We start from the raw sequence: 18,961 nt of genomic DNA on the forward strand, positions 1-18,961 counted from the left end.
TTGGAAATTCAAAAGATGACGAATCGCTTTTTGACGCCCTTGTCGGACTCTTTAAGATATCAGTCAGCAACAGTGTCTCGAGCCAGTCAGGATAGACACTCACCAGAGCTCTTACCGCCCTTCTTCAGACCGCCGCCATTCCGGGCGACAAAGGCGGGATTCCCCCATCTGCGGCGGCCCGAATAGCAGCAATTCGGTGCTTGGCCCGCTCGTCGCCCTGGTCTGCTGCCTTGACATACCAGACGTTGGCCTCGAGGGGGTCACGGTGGCACCCGATGCCCATTTCTGTGAAGTAACCGATGGCGTACTGTGCTTTTGCAAGGCCTGAGAGCAAGTTAGCAATAATCAACAAAAAGGATTACCAAAACCCATACCAAGGCCCGCAGCCCGTGCAGCCCATTCGTACGCCTCCATCTCATCCTTGTCAAGAACAGGCTCGGCGCCAACCAGGTACCAAGCACACAGAGCCATCATGGCTAGCAGATGCCCATTCTGGGCCGCATTGGTGTAGAAATGGATACTCAATGCCGGGTCTCGTGGACAGTTCAATTTCCCGTGCTCGTAGGCATCTCCCAAACGATAGGATGCCTCCACATGACCCAGCTCGGCGGAACGGGTGAAAAGCTGTGCGGCGTAGGATTCGTCCTTGAAGACGTCGTCGCCGTAGCCGGTCTCGTGGAGCAGGCCCAATTCGTACGGAGCCGAATTGTATTGCGCATCGGAGGACTCTGCGGCGCGCTTCAACCACTTGATGCCTTCCCGGTACCGTTTGCCCAGTCCCATATCACCTCCCAAGCATGCCTTGGCCATGCGCAGCATGGCACCCGGGTGGTTCTTGGACGCTGCCTGGCGGTAGAATTGAACCGCACGTCCTCCTTCGACTCGACAGCCCCACCCGAATTCGTAGCACAGAGCTACACGGTAACAAGCCTCGACGTGGCCGTGTTTGCTGGCCGCCACAAAGAGCGGGAATGCCCGGTCGTAGTCTTCTTTTCCTTTACTGAACAGACCAGATGCATACCCATCTCCAAGATAGTATTGTGCAAATGGATAGCTGCGGTCAGCGAGGCGTTGCAAAATCGATCGAGCTTCTCGGCCCAGTCTGGCACGGGTAATGGTGCCCCCATCTTCCAGATCCACATTGGGCATCTCACGCATCGAGTTGACCATAAACACCGCAAACTCGTATTGAACGGATGGCTCGTCGGTCTTCTTCACATTGGCCAGATACATCTCAAAGGTCTGTTTATTGGTGAGCAGCGATGCGTTGTTCCCGACAGCGGTTCGAAGATACGAGTTATCGAGCTGGGCAGCCACGGGGCCAGGCTGGGGATATGAGGTGTTCAGAAGATCCAGGAGTGAGAGCGATCGGTTGTCTGGCGACGCAGTTGAGTTCCGTGATGACGAGCGAGCATGCATATAAGGTGATGCGGAGAGATTGCGCCGATGACCGCCAAAGTCGGAGATTGAAGAGTATGCAGAGAGCGGCCGCGCAATGCGAGAACGCTGAGCGACTAAATTACCCGTAGATCCGGACCGATTTTCCGCTGGATTCATGGCAGATACTGATCGAAGACCGGTCCTGGAATTTTGGTATTGCTGGTGGTGGTAGTGGAGCGGTTCATAACTGTCCGAAGTCTGCGCCAGGCTTTCCAAACTGCCGCGAGAGGAACTGTTGTGGCTTCCACTTTGCGCCTCTCGCTCAATGAACGAGCTGGCCTTTCGGGCGTTGCCGTGGCCATCCTCGCTGCCGGAGGGAGTCTGGTCGAGCGGCTGCTCCGACTGCAAATACACCGGCGGTCGCATGGAGTCTTTTCGTTGCGGGTACGATGGGTTCCAGGTCTCTTGTTGAGGTGGTACTGGATCCTCTAGCGACATCGCTGCGACATCGGGCAGTCGCAGCTGCGGTGTTTCGGGGCCGTGGTCATCTTGCGCATTCTGGATCTGCGCGCTTTCGGGCTGCGAGAGCTCGGCCCCATTGTCGATCTGCAACGACGAAAGGGGCGAATCATGGACCGTTGATGTCACGGTCTGGGATGTCGACGATGGCAGGGGCTTTCGATTAATGCTCAAGCTCGGCTGCGGGGGTACCGTTCGTGGCGTGTTGGGCTGTGTTGAGAGAGGGGAGGATGGATTGTAGGCTGGTGGAGGGGAAGCGAGTGGCTGCTGGCGATAGTTGTTGGCTGCTGAGCTCGCCATGGTTGCTAGGGAGAGCATGCAATGCTCTCAGTCTGGGCAGGCTGGTGGACAGGGCAGTGTAAGAAAGAAAGAGAGTGTGAGTGAGTGAGAGAGAAAAGAGAGAGCAGAAATTATGGGTCTCTGCTTGCTGAGGAGAAGCGGAGAAATTGCGCAAAGAAAGAGGAGAAGACCTCCTTATCGCTAATAAGGAGGATCCGTAACTAGTGCCAGGAGTGTTGTGGATGTGGTAGTTAGTGGATCAAACACCGCCGAGGGGTGGCAAAAAAAAAGGGTGGTTGTAGTAGTGGAGGATCACTACGGTTATGAAGCGAGGGGCGATCGGGGAGGAGAAAAAACCCAGGCGTGATTGATAAAAGCGAGTGTGCCGCCTATTAATACCCACGTTGGGTTGCATTATATGTCTCGTATAGGTAACTACGAACTCACAACTGACTTTTGTAGTTGCTGGATGATGGCTGAGTATTACACAGACACGCGGATGCAAGTGAGACAAAAAATCATCCGGGTCATCAGCGCGCCAAGTCGTTGCTCGCTACCCATTGCCCTTCCTTCATTTGCGCGCGGGAAGTGAAACTGTGTCCCGTCTCCTTTTTAGCCCTCGCCTCCTACTCGCAAAAACTGACAGACAGACCACCGATCGGTGGATGAAGATCGATGTTGCTCGGAATTTCTCCACTACGGGACGCGGGGGCACAGACGGCACATCAGACTAGTAGCAACAGGGACTTGGGTGCAGCGCACTAACTCGACTTTTTTTGTTTTCTTTCCTTCTTCGTCCGGCGCTTCCGATTATCCGTGCGTAGCCCAAAAAACCCTTTTTCTTCTTATTTTTATCTCTCCCGTGGGTTGAAAACGAGGAGGCGATTAAAGGGGTGTCGCGGCATACTGCCTCGAACAGAACCCTAGCAAGCCCCCGCTACCTTGCTCTACCCGGAACAAGGAGGCTTGAGCCGACCCAGCTAGGGCGATATTTGGTCCCTCATGTCGCCATTTTTCCTGTGCTTACGCTGGTCCCCCAAGAACATCGGGCTGCGCAGAATAAATACATGAACAGTCTAAACTGATTGAGTTTATCGGTCCCTGGGAGGTGGGAACTTTCGCACGGCCCGTCCTAGTACACGTCTATTTAGGGGTTCCTTGCGGTCATGGGCCGTGTCATAAAATATATACACATAAAGTAGAATAGCATACCTGGTTCGTGTACTAGGGTCACTAACGCGTCTAGCCTATCTGACATAGACCACTTCGAGCTCGAATGTGTAGTCCCGTCTACCCCCTCGCAAATTCAGACAGGGATAGGTACGGGGTATACGAACTGCTACTTTTACTATTACTGCTGCCTCATACCCATGTTGTCCGTGCTCTCCCTCTCGGCAGTGCTTCCCGGCAGCTCCACTTCTACATTCTGGTGGTTTCAGCTAGGGAACGTGGCTCGACAGGGGGTGGGATGGGATGGACCGCCCAGAAATCATAAATAAGCACAGAACCGCAATTCGGACCGGCAAACTGACAACCTAGGAGGGACCTTGCTCCACCGAGTTGTGTGCGTGCTGTGATTGGTGTATAGACAGCCTATTGCATGAGCTAGGGACCGGGTATGCCTGCGTCGATAGGCTTGATGGGTGGCCCATCTGAGATGATCATCCGCCAGTGTGTCGATCACAGCACTCGGTACGAGTACGATCGTCTGTGGAGCGGCTCTCAAGCCACATCTCGTGAAAAGGAGCCTCAGCTTATGTAGGTATCTGCTGCACTCGAGGCTGTTGTGCACTAACTATTTCGGGATCGTAGCCCTGGCAACATTCAGGTGAAGGCTCGTGCCTTAAGGGCAAGAATATACTAGCCCAGTCAGGTCAAAATATGTTTCCGTGCTTCTTCTAGGTTCATTGCAAGAATCTGACACGGTGTTTCATGGCGTGCACAAGACTGCCACCTTCACTAATATCCCCAGCACTCGCAGATTGACAGCACTTGACAAGACAACTACCTCACCAGAGGAAAGACACACCGGCGCTAAAACTCCTGCTCCACCCAGACCGAAGATGCCAGTTCACTGAGGCCATCCTGGCCCATCCGAATGTCTGATTCCCTGGGGGGCTCGGGTGCACGTCGAAACAGCTTGTCGAATTCTATGAGAAGCGGGGCGCCTGACACGGTGGTCTTCTCGTCACCCTTCTTCCTCTTTGAAAGCTCGACGACCTGTGTGCGGTTCATGCGATCCTCGGCCATCTCCCATTTTTCAATGGCGATGAAGGGTCTCTTACGATCAACACGAATCGTCAGGACAATGTTGACTTTGCCCTCTGACTTTCCGAACCAGTGACGAATGTCGCTCGTGAGCTTAGATGCAGGCTCAGAGACAGCCACCTCCAAAACGACAGTGGGCCAGTATCGGTCACAGCCTGGCGGTGGTCGATGAGGTCCATAGGCCTTGTCGGCTTGTTTTCCTGGGCGGCTGGCACCCCCAAAACGCTTCACTGCTTTAGCCAGACCCATGGGCCGTATAGCATCCATAAGGATGTCGTGGAAGGCCTCGGAAGCCGCCGCATGCTCGTCAGTCACCATTTTGATGAGAAGTAACTGCTCGTATGCACTGTATGAAGTCCAGCTCACTGTCCTTTCACGGAAGTCGCGCGCAAAGGTTTGTTCGTCGATATTCGAGAACAGCACGAACTGACTGAGCTGCCCAGTTTGATCATGCGAAAACCGATCAAATTCCCGATTGTAGACATCCTCCAGCTGCTGTCGACCTCTATAGACATATCGATGGATGGGTGCTGGCAGGTCCGCCAGGAAGCTGCCATTGCGCCCATGGATGCTACTGGTCTCTTCATTGTTATTGAGTCCATTATTGCTCGTATTGTTGCTCCTGAACATGTTGCGGAAATATACAATCCCATTTTCGAGCGGTGATTGAGACAATAGGCCGGAGAGGATATTACTTCATGATGACCATCTCCAGCGCTATCAGAGATATTATCGCCATTAATGTGTAGCAAAGACTAACTTAGATCGGCTCCCAGCTCCCGTCTTATTTTTACCCTGGCGTGCCCCCTCCTATTGGTGGATCCCGCCATCCCCCTAACCTAACACAGTCCGGGCCCAAAGTGCCAAGCGAGAAAGGAGAAAAATGCAGGGTTACTCTGGGGGGATGATGGCCCGGACCCTTTGTCTCTCTCTCTCTCTCTCTCCCTCTCTCCCTCAGACCCTTCCAAGCTTTCTCCCTCGCACCCGGGGTCCTCTGTGCTTCGCCGTTCTTTCGTTACATTTTCCCCTTTTTCATTTATCCACACCTTCGCTTCTCGCCGATCCGTCGCCTTGGGGAGTGTGGAGCGGACTTTGTTTATTCTCCACCCCGACCGTCAGCCTATCTGTCCTTCGCGACAACCCACCACTTTCGTTCTCGCCCTCTGATCTTTGATCGTTGGATTCACCCTTGGAACAACCTAGGCATATCGATGCTGTGATCCTATAATCAGAGCAAGCCTTTATTCCTGTCCCAGTAGCCCAAGCCGCGTCGCATCGCTCGGAAAATCTGGGGACTTCAGCTATCGATCGCATTTGATATGTTTCATCGCACCTCAGTCTCATAAGTACTTCCACACGTTTCTTTAGCCTGGTTGGTGACCAGGTCCGTTTGACGGGTGAGTGCGACCAAAAAGATCCCCCTGCAACTACGCGGCCCCTCTCCCGGGGATGGACCCGTGGCTGACCCTAAAACCGGCAGCAGCGCGATGTCTTTGCCGCAGAGGCCGGGCAAATCCTCGCCCCGGCGAGAAGAGGCACATGCGTTTCGCGAGCCGTCAAGGCGACGCCGTCGCGATGTCGAGAGTGGTACCTACAGTGACGCTCCTACCACCCCGACTTCCCACCGTCATCGCCGCCGACATTCGCACAGCCAGCGACGACATGCCGAGACCGATGAAGAACGGATGGACAAGGGTGGAGGAGTGCAACGAAAGAGGAGTCTCGTCAAACCAGAGCGCCGGCGGATCGACCATGACGACCGTCATTACCACTATCGCCAACGATCGCAACGCTTGAACACGTACCCTCCAACAGACCCATTACTGGATGCCGATGTTGAAGCCGAAACGAATAGCTCGCGGAGTATGGATCTGAAGGGTAAGGACCAGCTCTACGGGGCGCGCGGCAACGTGAACAAGCCAATGGAACGTGCTCCCAGCCGGCATCGGGTCTCGAAGAAAAAGAAGCGCTCCTCGCGACGTACATCGCGGGGAACTGCAGAAGAAAAACGACGCCAAAAGGCCATGGAGCAGGCCCGTCCGCCCGATTTGTGGACTACATATTGTGCACTAATCACGTTTTTTATCCCCGATTTTGTTCTCCGCTGTTTTGGCATGCCCCAGAGGGAGCAGCGGCAGGCTTGGAGGGAGAAGATTGGCCTGATTAGCTGCATCCTCATGGTCGCCGCGTTTGTCGGGTTTCTCACGTTCGGTTTCACGGCTACAGTCTGCGGGACGCCGCCTGTGCGTATGAAGGTCAACGACGTCGGAACTGGATACATGATTTTCCATGGACAAGCCTACAATCTCGAGGGCTCGACTCACCCCGCGGCGACCGGCATTCCGGCTAACACTGACGTCTTGTACGACTTGCCGCACAAGTATGGTGGCCAGGATGGCAGCTTTTTCTTCCAACAAGTCAATGGCGCCTGCAAAGGGCTTATTACTGCCAACCCCGGAGGCGGCGTTCCCACTAATGACAACGGTGATCTTGGATGGTACTTCCCCTGCACGGCCTTCAACCAGGACGGGTCATCGCAGCCCAACTTGACGGTGGAATACTACCTGGGCTGGGCATGCCATACCGCCCGGGCCGCCCGGGAACCCTTCTACAGTCTCTCATCATCCGGGGATGTTTATTTCACGTGGGACGATACGAGAAACAAGAGCCGGAATCTCGCGGTGTATTCCGGAAACGTTCTCGACCTTGATCTTCTCCGCTGGTTCAACAAGACCCAAGTAACATGGCCCTCAGAGTTCGATGCCCTGCGCGAGAATCCCGAGGTCCGCGGTGTCGACCTGACCTATTATCTCCAAAGTGGACGGGACAAGAGGATCGGACAATGCTTGTCTCAGATTATCAAAGTGGGCAGTATTGACACCGACACCGTGGGGTGCATCGCCTCCAAGATTGTGCTCTACTTGGCTTTGATCTTCATTCTGTCCATCGTCGTTACCAAGTTTGGCTTTGCCTTGCTCTTTCAATGGTTTTTGTCTCCCCGGTTTGCCGCTCAACGGACGAGTATGAGCTCCGATGCCAGGACGCGTAACCAGCAAATCGAAGATTGGTCCAACGACATCTATCGGCCGGCCCCTCGAATGGCTGATCCCCCCATAGCTCCAGATCGCAGCTTGAACAAGCGGGCTAGCTTTCTGCCAACAACGTCTCGTTTCACGAGTCCGTACGTCGTGGGAAGTGGTAGCGCCAAGGCCAACCCCCAGTACATCACAATGGCAAGCCAGAACTCAACCTCACGACTCATGCCGACTTCGACAACGAGTGGTACTATGTACAAATTGAGCCACAACAGCAGCCGTGGTACTCTCAGTGCTGACAATTCCCACCCCAATTCCCACCAAAATGCCGCTCCCACCGCCAGCCGCACCAGCTTGGTTCCCCCAGGCGCCCACCAAGAGCAGCCTTATTCAACACTCATCTCGGAATCCGAGGGACCTGGCCCAGCTGGGTTTATTCACGAGGCTGTTGTGCCCCAACCGCCACCCGAATGGCAGCCGTTCGGATACCCCCTGGCGCACGCGATCTGCCTGGTGACATGTTACTCGGAAGGTGAAGACGGCATTCGGACGACGCTGGACTCGATCGCCATGACCGACTATCCCAACAGTCACAAGGCCATCCTTGTCATCTGCGATGGTGTCATCAAGGGCAAAGGCGAAGAGTTCTCGACTCCGGATATCGTGTTGGGTATGATGCACGACCATGTGGTTCCGCCTGAGGATGTTCAGCCATTCTCCTACGTGGCTGTGGCCACCGGCTCCAAACGGCACAACATGTCCAAGGTCTATTCTGGATTCTACGACTATGGCGACAACTCTGTCATCCCTCTAGAGAAGCAGCAGCGCGTCCCCATGATGGTGATTGTCAAGTGCGGCACCCCGGAGGAAGCCACCCAGGCCAAGCCGGGCAACCGAGGCAAGCGAGACAGCCAGATCATTCTGATGTCGTTCTTGCAGAAGGTCATGTTCGATGAGCGAATGACCGAGCTGGAATTCGAAATGTTCAACGGTCTCTGGAATGTGACTGGAATCCCTCCCGATTTCTACGAGGTGGTTCTGATGGTCGACGCCGATACCAAGGTGTTCCCGGACAGCTTGACGCACATGGTTTCGGCCATGGTCAAGGATCCGGAAATCATGGGGCTCTGCGGAGAGACCAAGATCGCCAATAAAACCGACAGCTGGGTGACGATGATCCAGGTGTTCGAGTACTTCATTTCCCATCACCAAGCCAAGTCTTTCGAGTCCGTCTTCGGTGGTGTCACCTGTCTGCCGGGCTGTTTCTCCATGTACCGCATCAAGGCCCCCAAGGGTGGCCAGAACTACTGGGTACCTATCCTGGCCAACCCGGACATCGTCGAGCACTATTCTGAGAATGTTGTCGACACCCTGCACAAGAAAAATCTGCTGCTTCTCGGTGAGGATCGGTACTTGACCACGCTCATGCTCAAGACCTTCCCGAAGCGCAAGCAGATTTTCGTTCCCCAGGCTGTGTGCAAGACGGTTGTGCCTGACAAGTTCATGGTTCTGCTGTCTCAGCGCCGCCGCTGGATCAACAGTACCGTGCACAACCTGATGGAGCTGGTGCTCGTCCGCGATCTGTGCGGCACATTCTGCTTCAGCATGCAGTTCGTCATTTTCGTTGAGCTGGTGGGAACACTGGTGCTTCCCGCCGCCATCGCGTTCACTTTCTACGTTGTCATTCATTCCATCATCCACCAACCCGTGCAAATCATTCCCTTGGTACTGTTGGGCCTCATTCTGGGTCTACCCGGTCTGCTAATTGTCGTGACCGCCCACCGCCTTGTCTACGTCTTGTGGATGCTCATCTACCTGATTTCGCTGCCTATTTGGAACTTTGTCCTGCCCACGTACTCGTTCTGGAAGTTCGATGACTTCAGCTGGGGCGACACGCGCAAGACCGCGGGTGAGAAGGACAAGGGCCACGGAGCGGTCGAGGGCGAGTTCGACAGCACTAAGATTACGATGAAGCGGTGGCGTGATTTCGAAAAAGGTGAGTCTACCCCCCAGCAGACTTTTTTTTTTGGTTCCCTGCTAACGTTTTATAGAACGCCGCCTGCGCACCCTCAGTGCCTACCCACCACCGCATGCCCCGGCCACCGGGTATCCATCTCCCTACGAGACCTACTCTGATTACTGATTGTTTTGTTTCTTATTCCATGTGATTTATTTGTACCATTTACATTCCGAGTCTTCTCGGGGCGGGCGTCTACATCGTTTTGATAATTGTCTTTGACTACCTATGACGAGCGTACCTACTATTTATTTTCTTCCTTCTGTACAGCGAATGGAATCTGTGCCTCGTTGTTGCCCGACCGAGCCTCCGGCGTACCCCGTAACTGCCCAATGCCCAAAGCGCAGGTTGGATCTGCCGTGCATGCATGATGCTCAACCGGGCGATTCGGGCTGACTAAGTCCTAGGCTAGCCGCAAAAGCAAAATAACGGTCGCTGCCTGTAATCGTCTCTGCGCCACACTTGGCTGGACGATCACTTTTCCTTGCAGAAGACTAGGATACCACATATCCAGGCCGACCTACCCTTTGGGTTGTTTTCTGTGATCGTATAGGCGGGCGGGGATCCGTGTTTCCGTGTCACCCGCATTCTTCTCCTTTTGGTCCTGACGGCTGGGGGAACGGCGCCACGCTGTGTGGGGACTTTTGTTCTCAAGTCAGTCAGCCCAAGTCAGCCGTGAACCAACACCGACCATCCCAGGAAATCCTGGACACTCTATCCTTCACCTTGTACTACCTTGGGCCTCGGAGGCAGCAGCCTCGTCTACCTTGGGCCCCTGAAACATTCCCCCCAACCCGACTCTTGTATCCCCCGCCTACGGGGAGCCCATGACCGACTGAAAGGACTGGGTTATTTGTCTCCTCGCGCTGCAGCTGGCTACTGGTTCAGTTTTATCTCCTCGACCTCGCCATGAATCCCATGCTGCCGAGACACTGTCTCTCCAACGACCGATCATGAATCCCTCTTCTACCCCCAGCAGCGAGGCTTCCACACTGGACGAAGCCGAGTGCGCGCTGAGCCCGGACCTGGCTAGTGGCTCTGATCCAGCGTATTCTCCGGTGCCTCCCAGCGTTGGCATGCCATCTGAACATGATCAGCATTTGCATGATGTGGGCGTTGCGGCTCTAGCGGCTATATCCCAGGACGTGCATCCCGTCAATCAGCAGAGCGGGTCGTCTCTAGTTTCTGAAGTTGTTAATGCGGTGACAGAAGGGTCTTCACGGAATTCTCCATTGAACACTTCTGGGACGGTTGAGCCCAGTTCTATCTTCTCGACGCCCAGGTTGTACCCGACTGGAGTCGAGTCGAACGACCTCTCCCCTGCACCAGAAGTGAACTCGGCCGGATCACAGACTCCAACTGGCAATGCAAACATGCACGCCGTCGTACAGGAACTGATCGGGCGCACGGCCGCCTGGCCCAGTGCCGTGATCGTGGAAGACATTGAAAACAACAGCCCCCGAAATGAAATGGTTATGGATTACGAGCCTGCCACAGTGGAGGAAACCTACGACTCACCGTCGTCCTTGAGCGATGATGATCTTGAGGACTTTATCAGATTTTATCCGGATGAAGAATATTACTACCGCAGCCAGCGAGCCCATCGGCCACCACTTGCCACTGGTGACATTGATCTGGATGATTTCTACAGGCGTATCAACTACGATACCACTTTACCGTCCGGTTTACCGTCCGTGATTACACAAACAGTACCCGATATTCCCGATATTGATGAACCTCTCCCCACCGCGCCTGGTGTGCACCCTCCGTCCATCATCCATACAACCAGTAAGAGCTGTGTCCTGCACATTTGGACCAAATTCTGACATGTTCATCATAGCCTACGAGCGGAACCTTACGATTGATGAATTTATCGAGCGCTGGATGATTCAAACGCTCATCCCTCGGGGTTTCTCTTCTGGAATTGGGATGCCGCCGCAGCTTCGACCGTTATCAAAAATGATCTCCTGGAAACCACCGCAGGAAATCCATCGCCCACACAAGTACCGAAATGATACCTACGACCTCCAGCAAATACCGTGGATGGAGATTTTGAAAGTCAAACGGGCTGATGCGCGGTCGCTGCGTGATGCGTGGTATACCTCGTACCACAATCTGGATTACTCCCCATTCAGCAACGCAAGACGCCCCCCGCAACATGAGTCCTACTTCCGCGAAAAGGCCATGTACACATCACATAAGGCGTCCATTGAGCACTTCCAGCTCCGTAATTTGATGTCTGTTCCCGCTTACAATACGGTGCACTTTGCCTCTCAATCAAAGGTGTTCTCGTGGACACCAGCCCATGACGAAGCACGATGCCTGATTGATTTGACCAAGCCAGAACCTGATTTTGGACTGCTGGGTCCTGTGAAGATCTCCACCATGAAGACTGCCCATGGCTTGACCATTGCCGGTGGGTTTTGTGGAGAGTACGCACTGCGTGCTGCAGGCTCTGAGGGTTCTGGTGCCAAGGGGCTGGTCACTCCAGACTTCAACGACGGCATCACGAACCATGTTGATATTATCGGCAGTCGGTCCGGTCGATCGCCTATTGGTATCTTTGCGTCCAACGACCAGCACTTGCGAGTCTTGGATTGCGAAACCAATGTTTTCCTCTCAGACCAAGAACTATCGCGACCGATCAATTGCACCGCAACCTCCCCCGACAGCCGTCTCCGCGTCGTCATTGGCGATTCACCCGACGCATGGGTGATTGAAGCCGACACAGGCCGACCCGTACACCCCCTCCGGGGCCACCGCGACTTCGGTTTTGCCTGCGCCTGGTCCCCGGACATGCGCCACATCGCAACCAGCAACCAGGACAAAACCGTGATCATCTGGGACGCGCGCACCTGGCGCATCCTGGAGACGATCGACTCCGACGTGGCGGGGTATCGCTCACTCCGCTTCTCGCCCGTCGGCGGCGGGTCCCGGACCCTCCTGTGCTGCGAACCCGCAGACCGCATCTCCATCATCGACGCGCACATGTTCCAAACACGCCAGGTCCACGATTTCTTCGGCGAAATCGGCGGCGCGGACTACACGCCCGACGGCGGGGCCATCTGGGTCGCGAACACGGATTCTCATTATGGCGGGCTCATGGAGTTCCAACGGACACAATGGGGGAGACGCTTTGGGGTAACGGACTTGCCGGATGAGTGGGTGCGCGAAGCGGATCTGGATGGCGATGGGCGGAGTGTGCTGCGTGCCCGGGAGCGGCAGCTGCGGTTTTTGAGGAATCTGAGCGATGAAGAGCACGAAGCGTTGATTCTTTAGTTTTGCTCTCTGGTGGTTTTTTTCGTCTTGCCCTGATACCCTTCCTTGTCTCTGTTTAGTTATGTCATAATACTAGAAGACCTCTGGTTCCTGCCCCACACTCCGCGTAAACACAGCCCCTCTTCATCTCGATTTAGCCAGCCACATCTCCGTCATCTCCGTCATCTCACAGCCCCTCCATCCGTCTTCCTCTCTGAACACCATTCTCCCCGATCTCCCTATCTACCAATTTCCAACCTACACCACCAAATCACTCGATATCAAAATGGACCTCCTCCAAGAATTCGCCTCCGCAAGCGGGCACGCCAAATCCCACCACCCCGGCGACAGCTCCCTCTTCGACTCGGCGATGGGCTTCCTCCAGGAAAACCAGGACAAATTCTCGGGCTCCGGCTCCGACATCAACGAGGAGCACGCTATGCGCGCCCATAAGAAGATGTACAACGAGAGCGCCGAGGGCCACACCCACAACTCCAGCGACGTCGGTGCCGGCGCCGCCGTCCAGGCGCTGAAGATGTTCACCTCTGGTGAGGGCGGCGGGGATAAGAATCAGTTTGTCGGCATGGCTATGGCCCAGGCGGGCAAGTTGTGGGACCAGAAGGCTGAGTCGGGGGGCACCATGGTAATTACTTACTTCCCTACATACTCCCTGCTCTTCTACTCTTTACTCGGGAGGGGAGGGAGTGGGTGAAGATCAGTGCTAATAATGTGGTTAATTATAGTCCGGCGACAAGCAGTCTGCTATCAACACCGCTGCGGAGATGGCTCTGAAGATGTACATGAAGGGTGGCGGTGGTATGGGTGGGACTGGTGGCCCCGGAGGTCTGATGAGTCTGGCGAGCAAGTTCATGTAGATGATGCATGCTTCAATAGATTGATCTGGGCGATCTACTGAACCAACCTTGCGAAGTTACTGGCTCAAATGCAATCCACGTTGTAAACAGTATATATTGAACTCGACTTCTTCACTTTCTACTGTATCATCTGCCCACGACAACAAAACATCAAGGAATAAGATAACCCGGGGTATGCAAACGTCCCCTTTGGCTTGGTCCATCAACAACCCGAATCCACAAACATGCCATAGTCACACAACAGTATGGACAAATCAGAAAGAGAGGGAAAAGAAGAGGCAGACAACGCTAAGCGCAAACAATACAGTATAAAACCACACCAACGCTACCAATCATCTTCGTCCTCTTGCTTTCCCTGCATCGCACTCTGGCGCGCCCGCAGTGCCTCGGCCAAGCCGCCAGCGAGACTGGCGTTGGATGCGCTGCTGGGTGTGCCGCGTCCGCTCGCACCAGAAGAGTCGGCAGAGTTCATGCTCGCCGTACTGTCTCGGGGTGCAGGCGGGGGTGCCGGCTTGCGACCAGCCATGTTGGGCCGCTTCATGGGAGGAGCAGGCGGTGCCGGCTTCTTGGCAGCTGCAGCCGTAGCGGCTCCAGTGCCGTTCGGCACGGGGCTGGGTGTCGCACGGGGTGCTGCTGGAGGGGGAGGAGGCGCAGCTCGGGGAGTGGCAGCAACCTGCTCTTCGAGGTAGGCCTCTGGGGCCCAGCCCTGCGTGGAGGTTGTCGTGTTCATGCACAGCCACCATCCTGATTAAATGTTAGTTGTTGGACACCAAAATGAAAGATTACAAAACATACCATTGCCCTCCTTGGATACGATCTGCACAATCTCTCCCGTACGGATGGTCAGCTCGTTGGAACGGTCGCTGCTAAAGTCGTACAACGCCTTGGCAGTGGGTTTCTTCGAGGCTGGAGGAGGTGCGGACGGCGGAGGCGGTGGTGGCGCCCTCACTGAGCTCGCAGACTCGTTTCGAGTATGTGTGGCCGCGACGGCAGCAGCAACTGGCTGGGGTACCACTCTTGGCTGCGCGGCCGGTTGAGGAGTGGGCCGGGGCAAAGGCTGGGCAGCAGGCGTAGGTCTCGATGCAGCAGCGGAAGACAATTTGCCCTGGCCACCACCAGGACCACCGGGCCGAAGCAACCTTCCTTTGGTGACGGGTCTGGCAGCAACCGGCTTCGGTCGGGGAGTGGGTTTCGACACCGAGTTAGGCGGCTCGCCTGGCCCAGTATGGATCGTGCTGCTCTTGTAGGTGTCGTGGTTTCCAACGGCTGGATCCTTGACAGCTTTGACAGTTGCCAGCTTCCCCGGTTTCTTGTTGTATTCGATGCTCTCTCCAATCTTCAGATTGAGGGATCCGCGCAGTGCGTTTGTCAGATGGGTGAAAAACTCCGTCTTGAAAACACAGGTGAGCAGCGGATCCGGCTCCTGAGCACCGACAACAAGCGAGAACCAGTCATCCTTGAGGTTCGAGGTGCTGACGGCTTTAATAGCACCGATAGGAATCGTCCGTTCTGACGAAATTTGAAGCTGGTTGTTGACAATGCTCTGTGCCACGATATAAACATTTTTGCTGGTCTAATGAAATGGTCAGCGAGTTACCTCAAAAAAGCGCGGTTCCTTCTAACTAACCAGAACAAGAATGCGAGGGGTAGGCTTGCTGGATCTGCCGAATTTGGAGACCAATACCTCGCCACGGCAAGAGAAGAGCACAGAATCCGCAGCTGTACCGAGTCAGTAGGGTCTCGAAAGATGCTAAAACCAAAAGACTTACCGCTGATGCCTGCACCATTGCGGATCATCTCGCCAGGACCACCCTTGTCCGCCACACCAAGATAATCACCCAGGAAACGACGAGAGCCCAGGAGACTCATTCTCCGACGTTCCTTGCGGCCCTGAAGCACCTGGTGTCCTTGGTCACGGACCTTGATAAACTCAAGTCCGCCAGTCATACGACGCCAAAAGCGCTGGATGCGAGTGGCACATTCGATGCGATAGCGGAGGTAGTTGCGCCAGGCGCGCTGGATACGAATGGCCATGTTGTGCCAGTAACGGTCCCGCATGGCCTCCAGCGCGAACAGGGTCTCGGGGGTTTTGACGAATACCTTGGAGATACCCATCTGATATTCCTCCGGAGGAATGCTGGTGTCCTTCAAGATCTGCTTCGCACCGGATTCCGAGTCGCCCGTCCACGTGTAATCACCGGCGTACGAGGTCTTGGGTGACAGCAGGTAGAACCGCTCAACAAACTTGTCGAATGTCTGACGGTAAGCAAAGCCGGCGCGGCGAATGCGCACGTTCTCTTGCAGACCCAGATACTTGATCTGGTGCAGCACGTTGCCAACATTGTACTCCCTGGGGGCCTTGTTATCGTTGGGCTTGATCGTACGGATGTAGGATGGCTGCGCCTTCATCAGTGTGGTCACGAGATCATTCGCGGATGCCTTGATCTTGTCGCCTGCAGTAGGCGGACGCCGCTTGTCATCCTGGTTCACCTGGTTGGGGAAGAGCGAGTGGACAAACGGGTTGCTGCTAGATCCCGCCAGGTTGAGCAGGTCCTTCAACAACTGATCCTTGTTCTTGTCCGTCATGCCCTCAACGGCGTAGCTCACGTCTCCGGCATAATGTTTGATGATGAACTGGCCTTGGCGACCCTCAAAATTCGGATTTTGCGCGAGGAAGTTGAGTCGACCGACAAAAGTCTGATCAGCCGCTCCGGAGTCCGCGTGTGCCGTTGCGCAGGCATCGTTCAAAGCCGCGAAAACGCCAGGAGGGCGCTTATCTTCGATCAACGAACACACCACTTTGTTATCGAAGTACTTGATCGGAGTCCACTTGATCTGTTCGCGAGCGTACTCATCCTGCTCTGCCTTGAGTGTCAACTGGATGAAGATTTGTTGCAGCTTCTCATTGACATAGTTAATGCAGAGCTGCTCGAAAGAGTTCTTCTCAAAAATCTCGAACCCGTAAATATCCAGGATACCTATCGAGTTGGCAATGGCCCCCCGCGCAGCCAGAGATTGATTGACGCGCTCGACGATCCAGTCGAAAAGGTTAAAATAGATAGCCTTGGCCAGGGCATCTCGGACTGCCACCGCCTGCACCGTGTTCAGCGGCACCTCATACACAGAACCGCGGCGTCCGCCTCGTGAGGTCTCCATCAGACGATTGGTCAATGCCTTGTTCACTTCGGCCGAGTCGACTTCCATCAGATACGCGACAAAATCGACGGTCGACTGGTCGGTAATCGAGGCGTTGCTGGAGTCATCTTCGGTGAACTGGATATTTCCGATCCACAGGATCGCGGCCAGCATGCGGAAGACGTTGTCCTGCTCGGCCTCACTCATCCCAATAATCCGCATCGCATCCAATGTATCCTTGAACTCAGCGACATCATCGACACCGGGCACATCGAAGCACTTGGAGCGGCTCGTGTAAAGGTACGATTGGGGTTGCTGCACGCCGAAGCTGTCACGGTACTTCTGCGGGGCTCCCTTGGTGAGTTGATAGAAGATGTGGAAGTTTCGCTCGTTCGTAATCTGTCCCACCACCCTCGACTTCTCGAGCAGGTAGTTTGTGATGTGAGCTCCGACGGGCTCGCCGTTCACGTTGAACTCCAACTCCAGGTACTTGCCGAAGCGTGACGAGTTATTGTTGCGCAGCGTCTTGGCATTGCCAAATGACTCCAGCAACGGATTTGTAGCCAGCACCATGTCCTTGGTCTGCTGGATTGACGAATCGCTGCCCCCCGACACACTAGCAATATATTGCATGATGCGCTTGGCCGCTTCGGTCTTCCCGGCACCCGACTCCCCAGAGATGATCACACACTGGTTGTCCTTGTAGGATTTCATGTTGTAGTACGCAGACTCGGCGACGGCGAAGACATGGGGTGGGGTTTCAAGGCGGTTCTTGCCTCGATAGGACTGGAGGACGTTGTCGGTGTAGATACCCACTACGTGGCTGTCAGCGCTGAACGGGCAGGTAACGAAGTAAGGCCAACTTACGATCTCGGAACGGGTTCACAGAGACCAAGACATGTCCGATGTAGGTCTGGAGTGACACTGTTAGCCTGCGCTCTTGCCCGCGCACTGCCTCGCAGTCCGCGCCAGCGAGAGGGATCCCTTACATAAATCTCGTCATGCTCGAAGCGCAACTTGAGGTTGTCGTTGATGGCCTCATTGGAGATCTTGCTCAGCAGTGTCAGGTCCGACACGCCGATCTCCTTCTTCTTGGTGCTCTCGAAAGTGGCCTTCTTGACCTGCGCCTTGCCCGCTTGCCGCCCGTCGCCCACGTCGGCGACCGCCTTGGAGCGCCCAAAGCCGCGACTCTTCTTCTCCCCACCAACGGGGCGTCGTGATTGACCCTAGATTGCGAGTTCGGAGTCAGCGGAGGGTGCTTGTTGCCTGGAGGTGGTGCGCTCACCATTGTGTGTCAACCCGGGGGTGTCCCAGGCGTCAGTCAATCTGCGCGATCAACGGGGGACGGAAATGGAGGAGCGTGTGGAAAGAAAAGGAGATCGCAACAGGTCTCCTCGGAGAATCAAAGAACGAGTGTCAGGGTGAGGGGGGAAGAATTGCAGATGGAGAGCGAGGAAGGCGGAATAACGGCCAGTGACGCTGGGCCTTACGCATCCCAGACAAAAGACACAAACACCACTGCGCCACACTATCTGGTCTGGCTCAGGGGCGAATGAGATCCTGTACCAAACTATTTTCTTTGGCTTACTGATCGGGATCACTAATCACGAACGAACACTATTAGTTATGATTTCTGCCTGATAATAATGGTTTGGTCTCATGTCATCATGCCTACAATGGGATTGTGGCTGGTGCGCCAATACTGTAAATAGCATCACCGACGTCATGGTACAGATGCATCCAGACTCCCTCTCGGATGGTGAAAATTCTGATCGTACTCGCTTGTAGATCATATCTCTCAAGGCTCCTATCGTCATCAATAATATATTGAGACTTGGAAGCCGTGGTGCTAGTTGCCTCGAGTTAACCCATTCGCGGATATATATATAACTCCTCGTGCCCTCAATCAGGAACCCGTTTCGTTTCATGCCGTCTCTTTGTCTCGATGCAGAAAACCCGCAATCTCGTTAGCCCCTTCTGTCCCAAAGTACGCGTCCAGGAGAGTCATTCCCTGCTCAGTCCTGGCCGCTTGACTGAGGCTGCGAAGGGAGGGGGACAAAACATTCCAGATGCCGTCAGTGTAGGGCCCGTCGGCGCGAAAGCTGTTATCGGCCATTGATGGCAGGACGGCAAGGGCGTCAACATTCGGCAAAGGCAGCGAGCGGGAGGTCATCATGCTCTCCATGTATGCCCTG

General features: G+C 54.9%; 7 protein-coding genes across 7 annotated transcripts; 3 read left to right on the forward strand and 4 right to left on the reverse strand.

The window, feature by feature from the left end:
- Nucleotides 1–8: 8 nt before the first annotated feature.
- chs3 (putative chitin synthase activator (Chs3)) lies at nucleotides 9–2,199 on the reverse strand (the record flags this gene model as incomplete). Its single annotated transcript, XM_057195820.1, has 3 exons — nucleotides 9–47; nucleotides 131–324; nucleotides 375–2,199. The coding sequence occupies 3 exons, from the start codon at nucleotides 2,197–2,199 to the stop codon at nucleotides 9–11; spliced, it is 2,058 nt and encodes a 685-aa protein (XP_057053216.1).
- Nucleotides 2,200–4,212: 2,013 nt separating this feature from the next.
- Nucleotides 4,213–5,076, reverse strand: N7474_004406 (uncharacterized protein; the record flags this gene model as incomplete). The annotated part of the gene is made up of 1 exon (XM_057195821.1): nucleotides 4,213–5,076. One exon carries the CDS (start codon nucleotides 5,074–5,076, stop codon nucleotides 4,213–4,215), a length of 864 nt encoding a protein of 287 aa, XP_057053217.1.
- Nucleotides 5,077–5,933: 857 nt separating this feature from the next.
- On the forward strand, nucleotides 5,934–9,624 carry chsF (chitin synthase CHS3; the record flags this gene model as incomplete). Its single annotated transcript, XM_057195822.1, has 2 exons — nucleotides 5,934–9,477; nucleotides 9,533–9,624. 2 exons carry the CDS (start codon nucleotides 5,934–5,936, stop codon nucleotides 9,622–9,624), a joined length of 3,636 nt encoding a protein of 1,211 aa, XP_057053218.1.
- Nucleotides 9,625–10,451: 827 nt separating this feature from the next.
- On the forward strand, nucleotides 10,452–12,777 carry N7474_004408 (WD40 repeat domain-containing protein; the record flags this gene model as incomplete). Its single annotated transcript, XM_057195823.1, has 2 exons — nucleotides 10,452–11,286; nucleotides 11,339–12,777. 2 exons carry the CDS (start codon nucleotides 10,452–10,454, stop codon nucleotides 12,775–12,777), a joined length of 2,274 nt encoding a protein of 757 aa, XP_057053219.1.
- Nucleotides 12,778–13,042: 265 nt separating this feature from the next.
- On the forward strand, nucleotides 13,043–13,631 carry N7474_004409 (uncharacterized protein; the record flags this gene model as incomplete). The annotated part of the gene is made up of 2 exons (XM_057195824.1): nucleotides 13,043–13,399; nucleotides 13,500–13,631. 2 exons carry the CDS (start codon nucleotides 13,043–13,045, stop codon nucleotides 13,629–13,631), a joined length of 489 nt encoding a protein of 162 aa, XP_057053220.1.
- A 325-nt stretch (nucleotides 13,632–13,956) lies between these two features.
- On the reverse strand, nucleotides 13,957–18,054 carry N7474_004410 (class I myosin myoA; the record flags this gene model as incomplete). The annotated part of the gene is made up of 7 exons (XM_057195825.1): nucleotides 13,957–14,375; nucleotides 14,427–15,204; nucleotides 15,259–15,350; nucleotides 15,401–17,581; nucleotides 17,634–17,679; nucleotides 17,756–17,992; nucleotides 18,052–18,054. 7 exons carry the CDS (start codon nucleotides 18,052–18,054, stop codon nucleotides 13,957–13,959), a joined length of 3,756 nt encoding a protein of 1,251 aa, XP_057053221.1.
- A 636-nt stretch (nucleotides 18,055–18,690) lies between these two features.
- On the reverse strand, nucleotides 18,691–18,939 carry N7474_004411 (uncharacterized protein; the record flags this gene model as incomplete). Its single annotated transcript, XM_057195826.1, has 1 exon — nucleotides 18,691–18,939. One exon carries the CDS (start codon nucleotides 18,937–18,939, stop codon nucleotides 18,691–18,693), a length of 249 nt encoding a protein of 82 aa, XP_057053222.1.
- Nucleotides 18,940–18,961: the final 22 nt, after the last annotated feature.

Source organism: Penicillium riverlandense (genome assembly GCF_028828495.1).
Source record: "Penicillium riverlandense strain IBT 135883 chromosome Unknown utg000003l_segment0_segment0, whole genome shotgun sequence".
In the NCBI taxonomy this organism is placed as follows: Eukaryota; Fungi; Ascomycota; class Eurotiomycetes; order Eurotiales; family Aspergillaceae; genus Penicillium; species Penicillium riverlandense.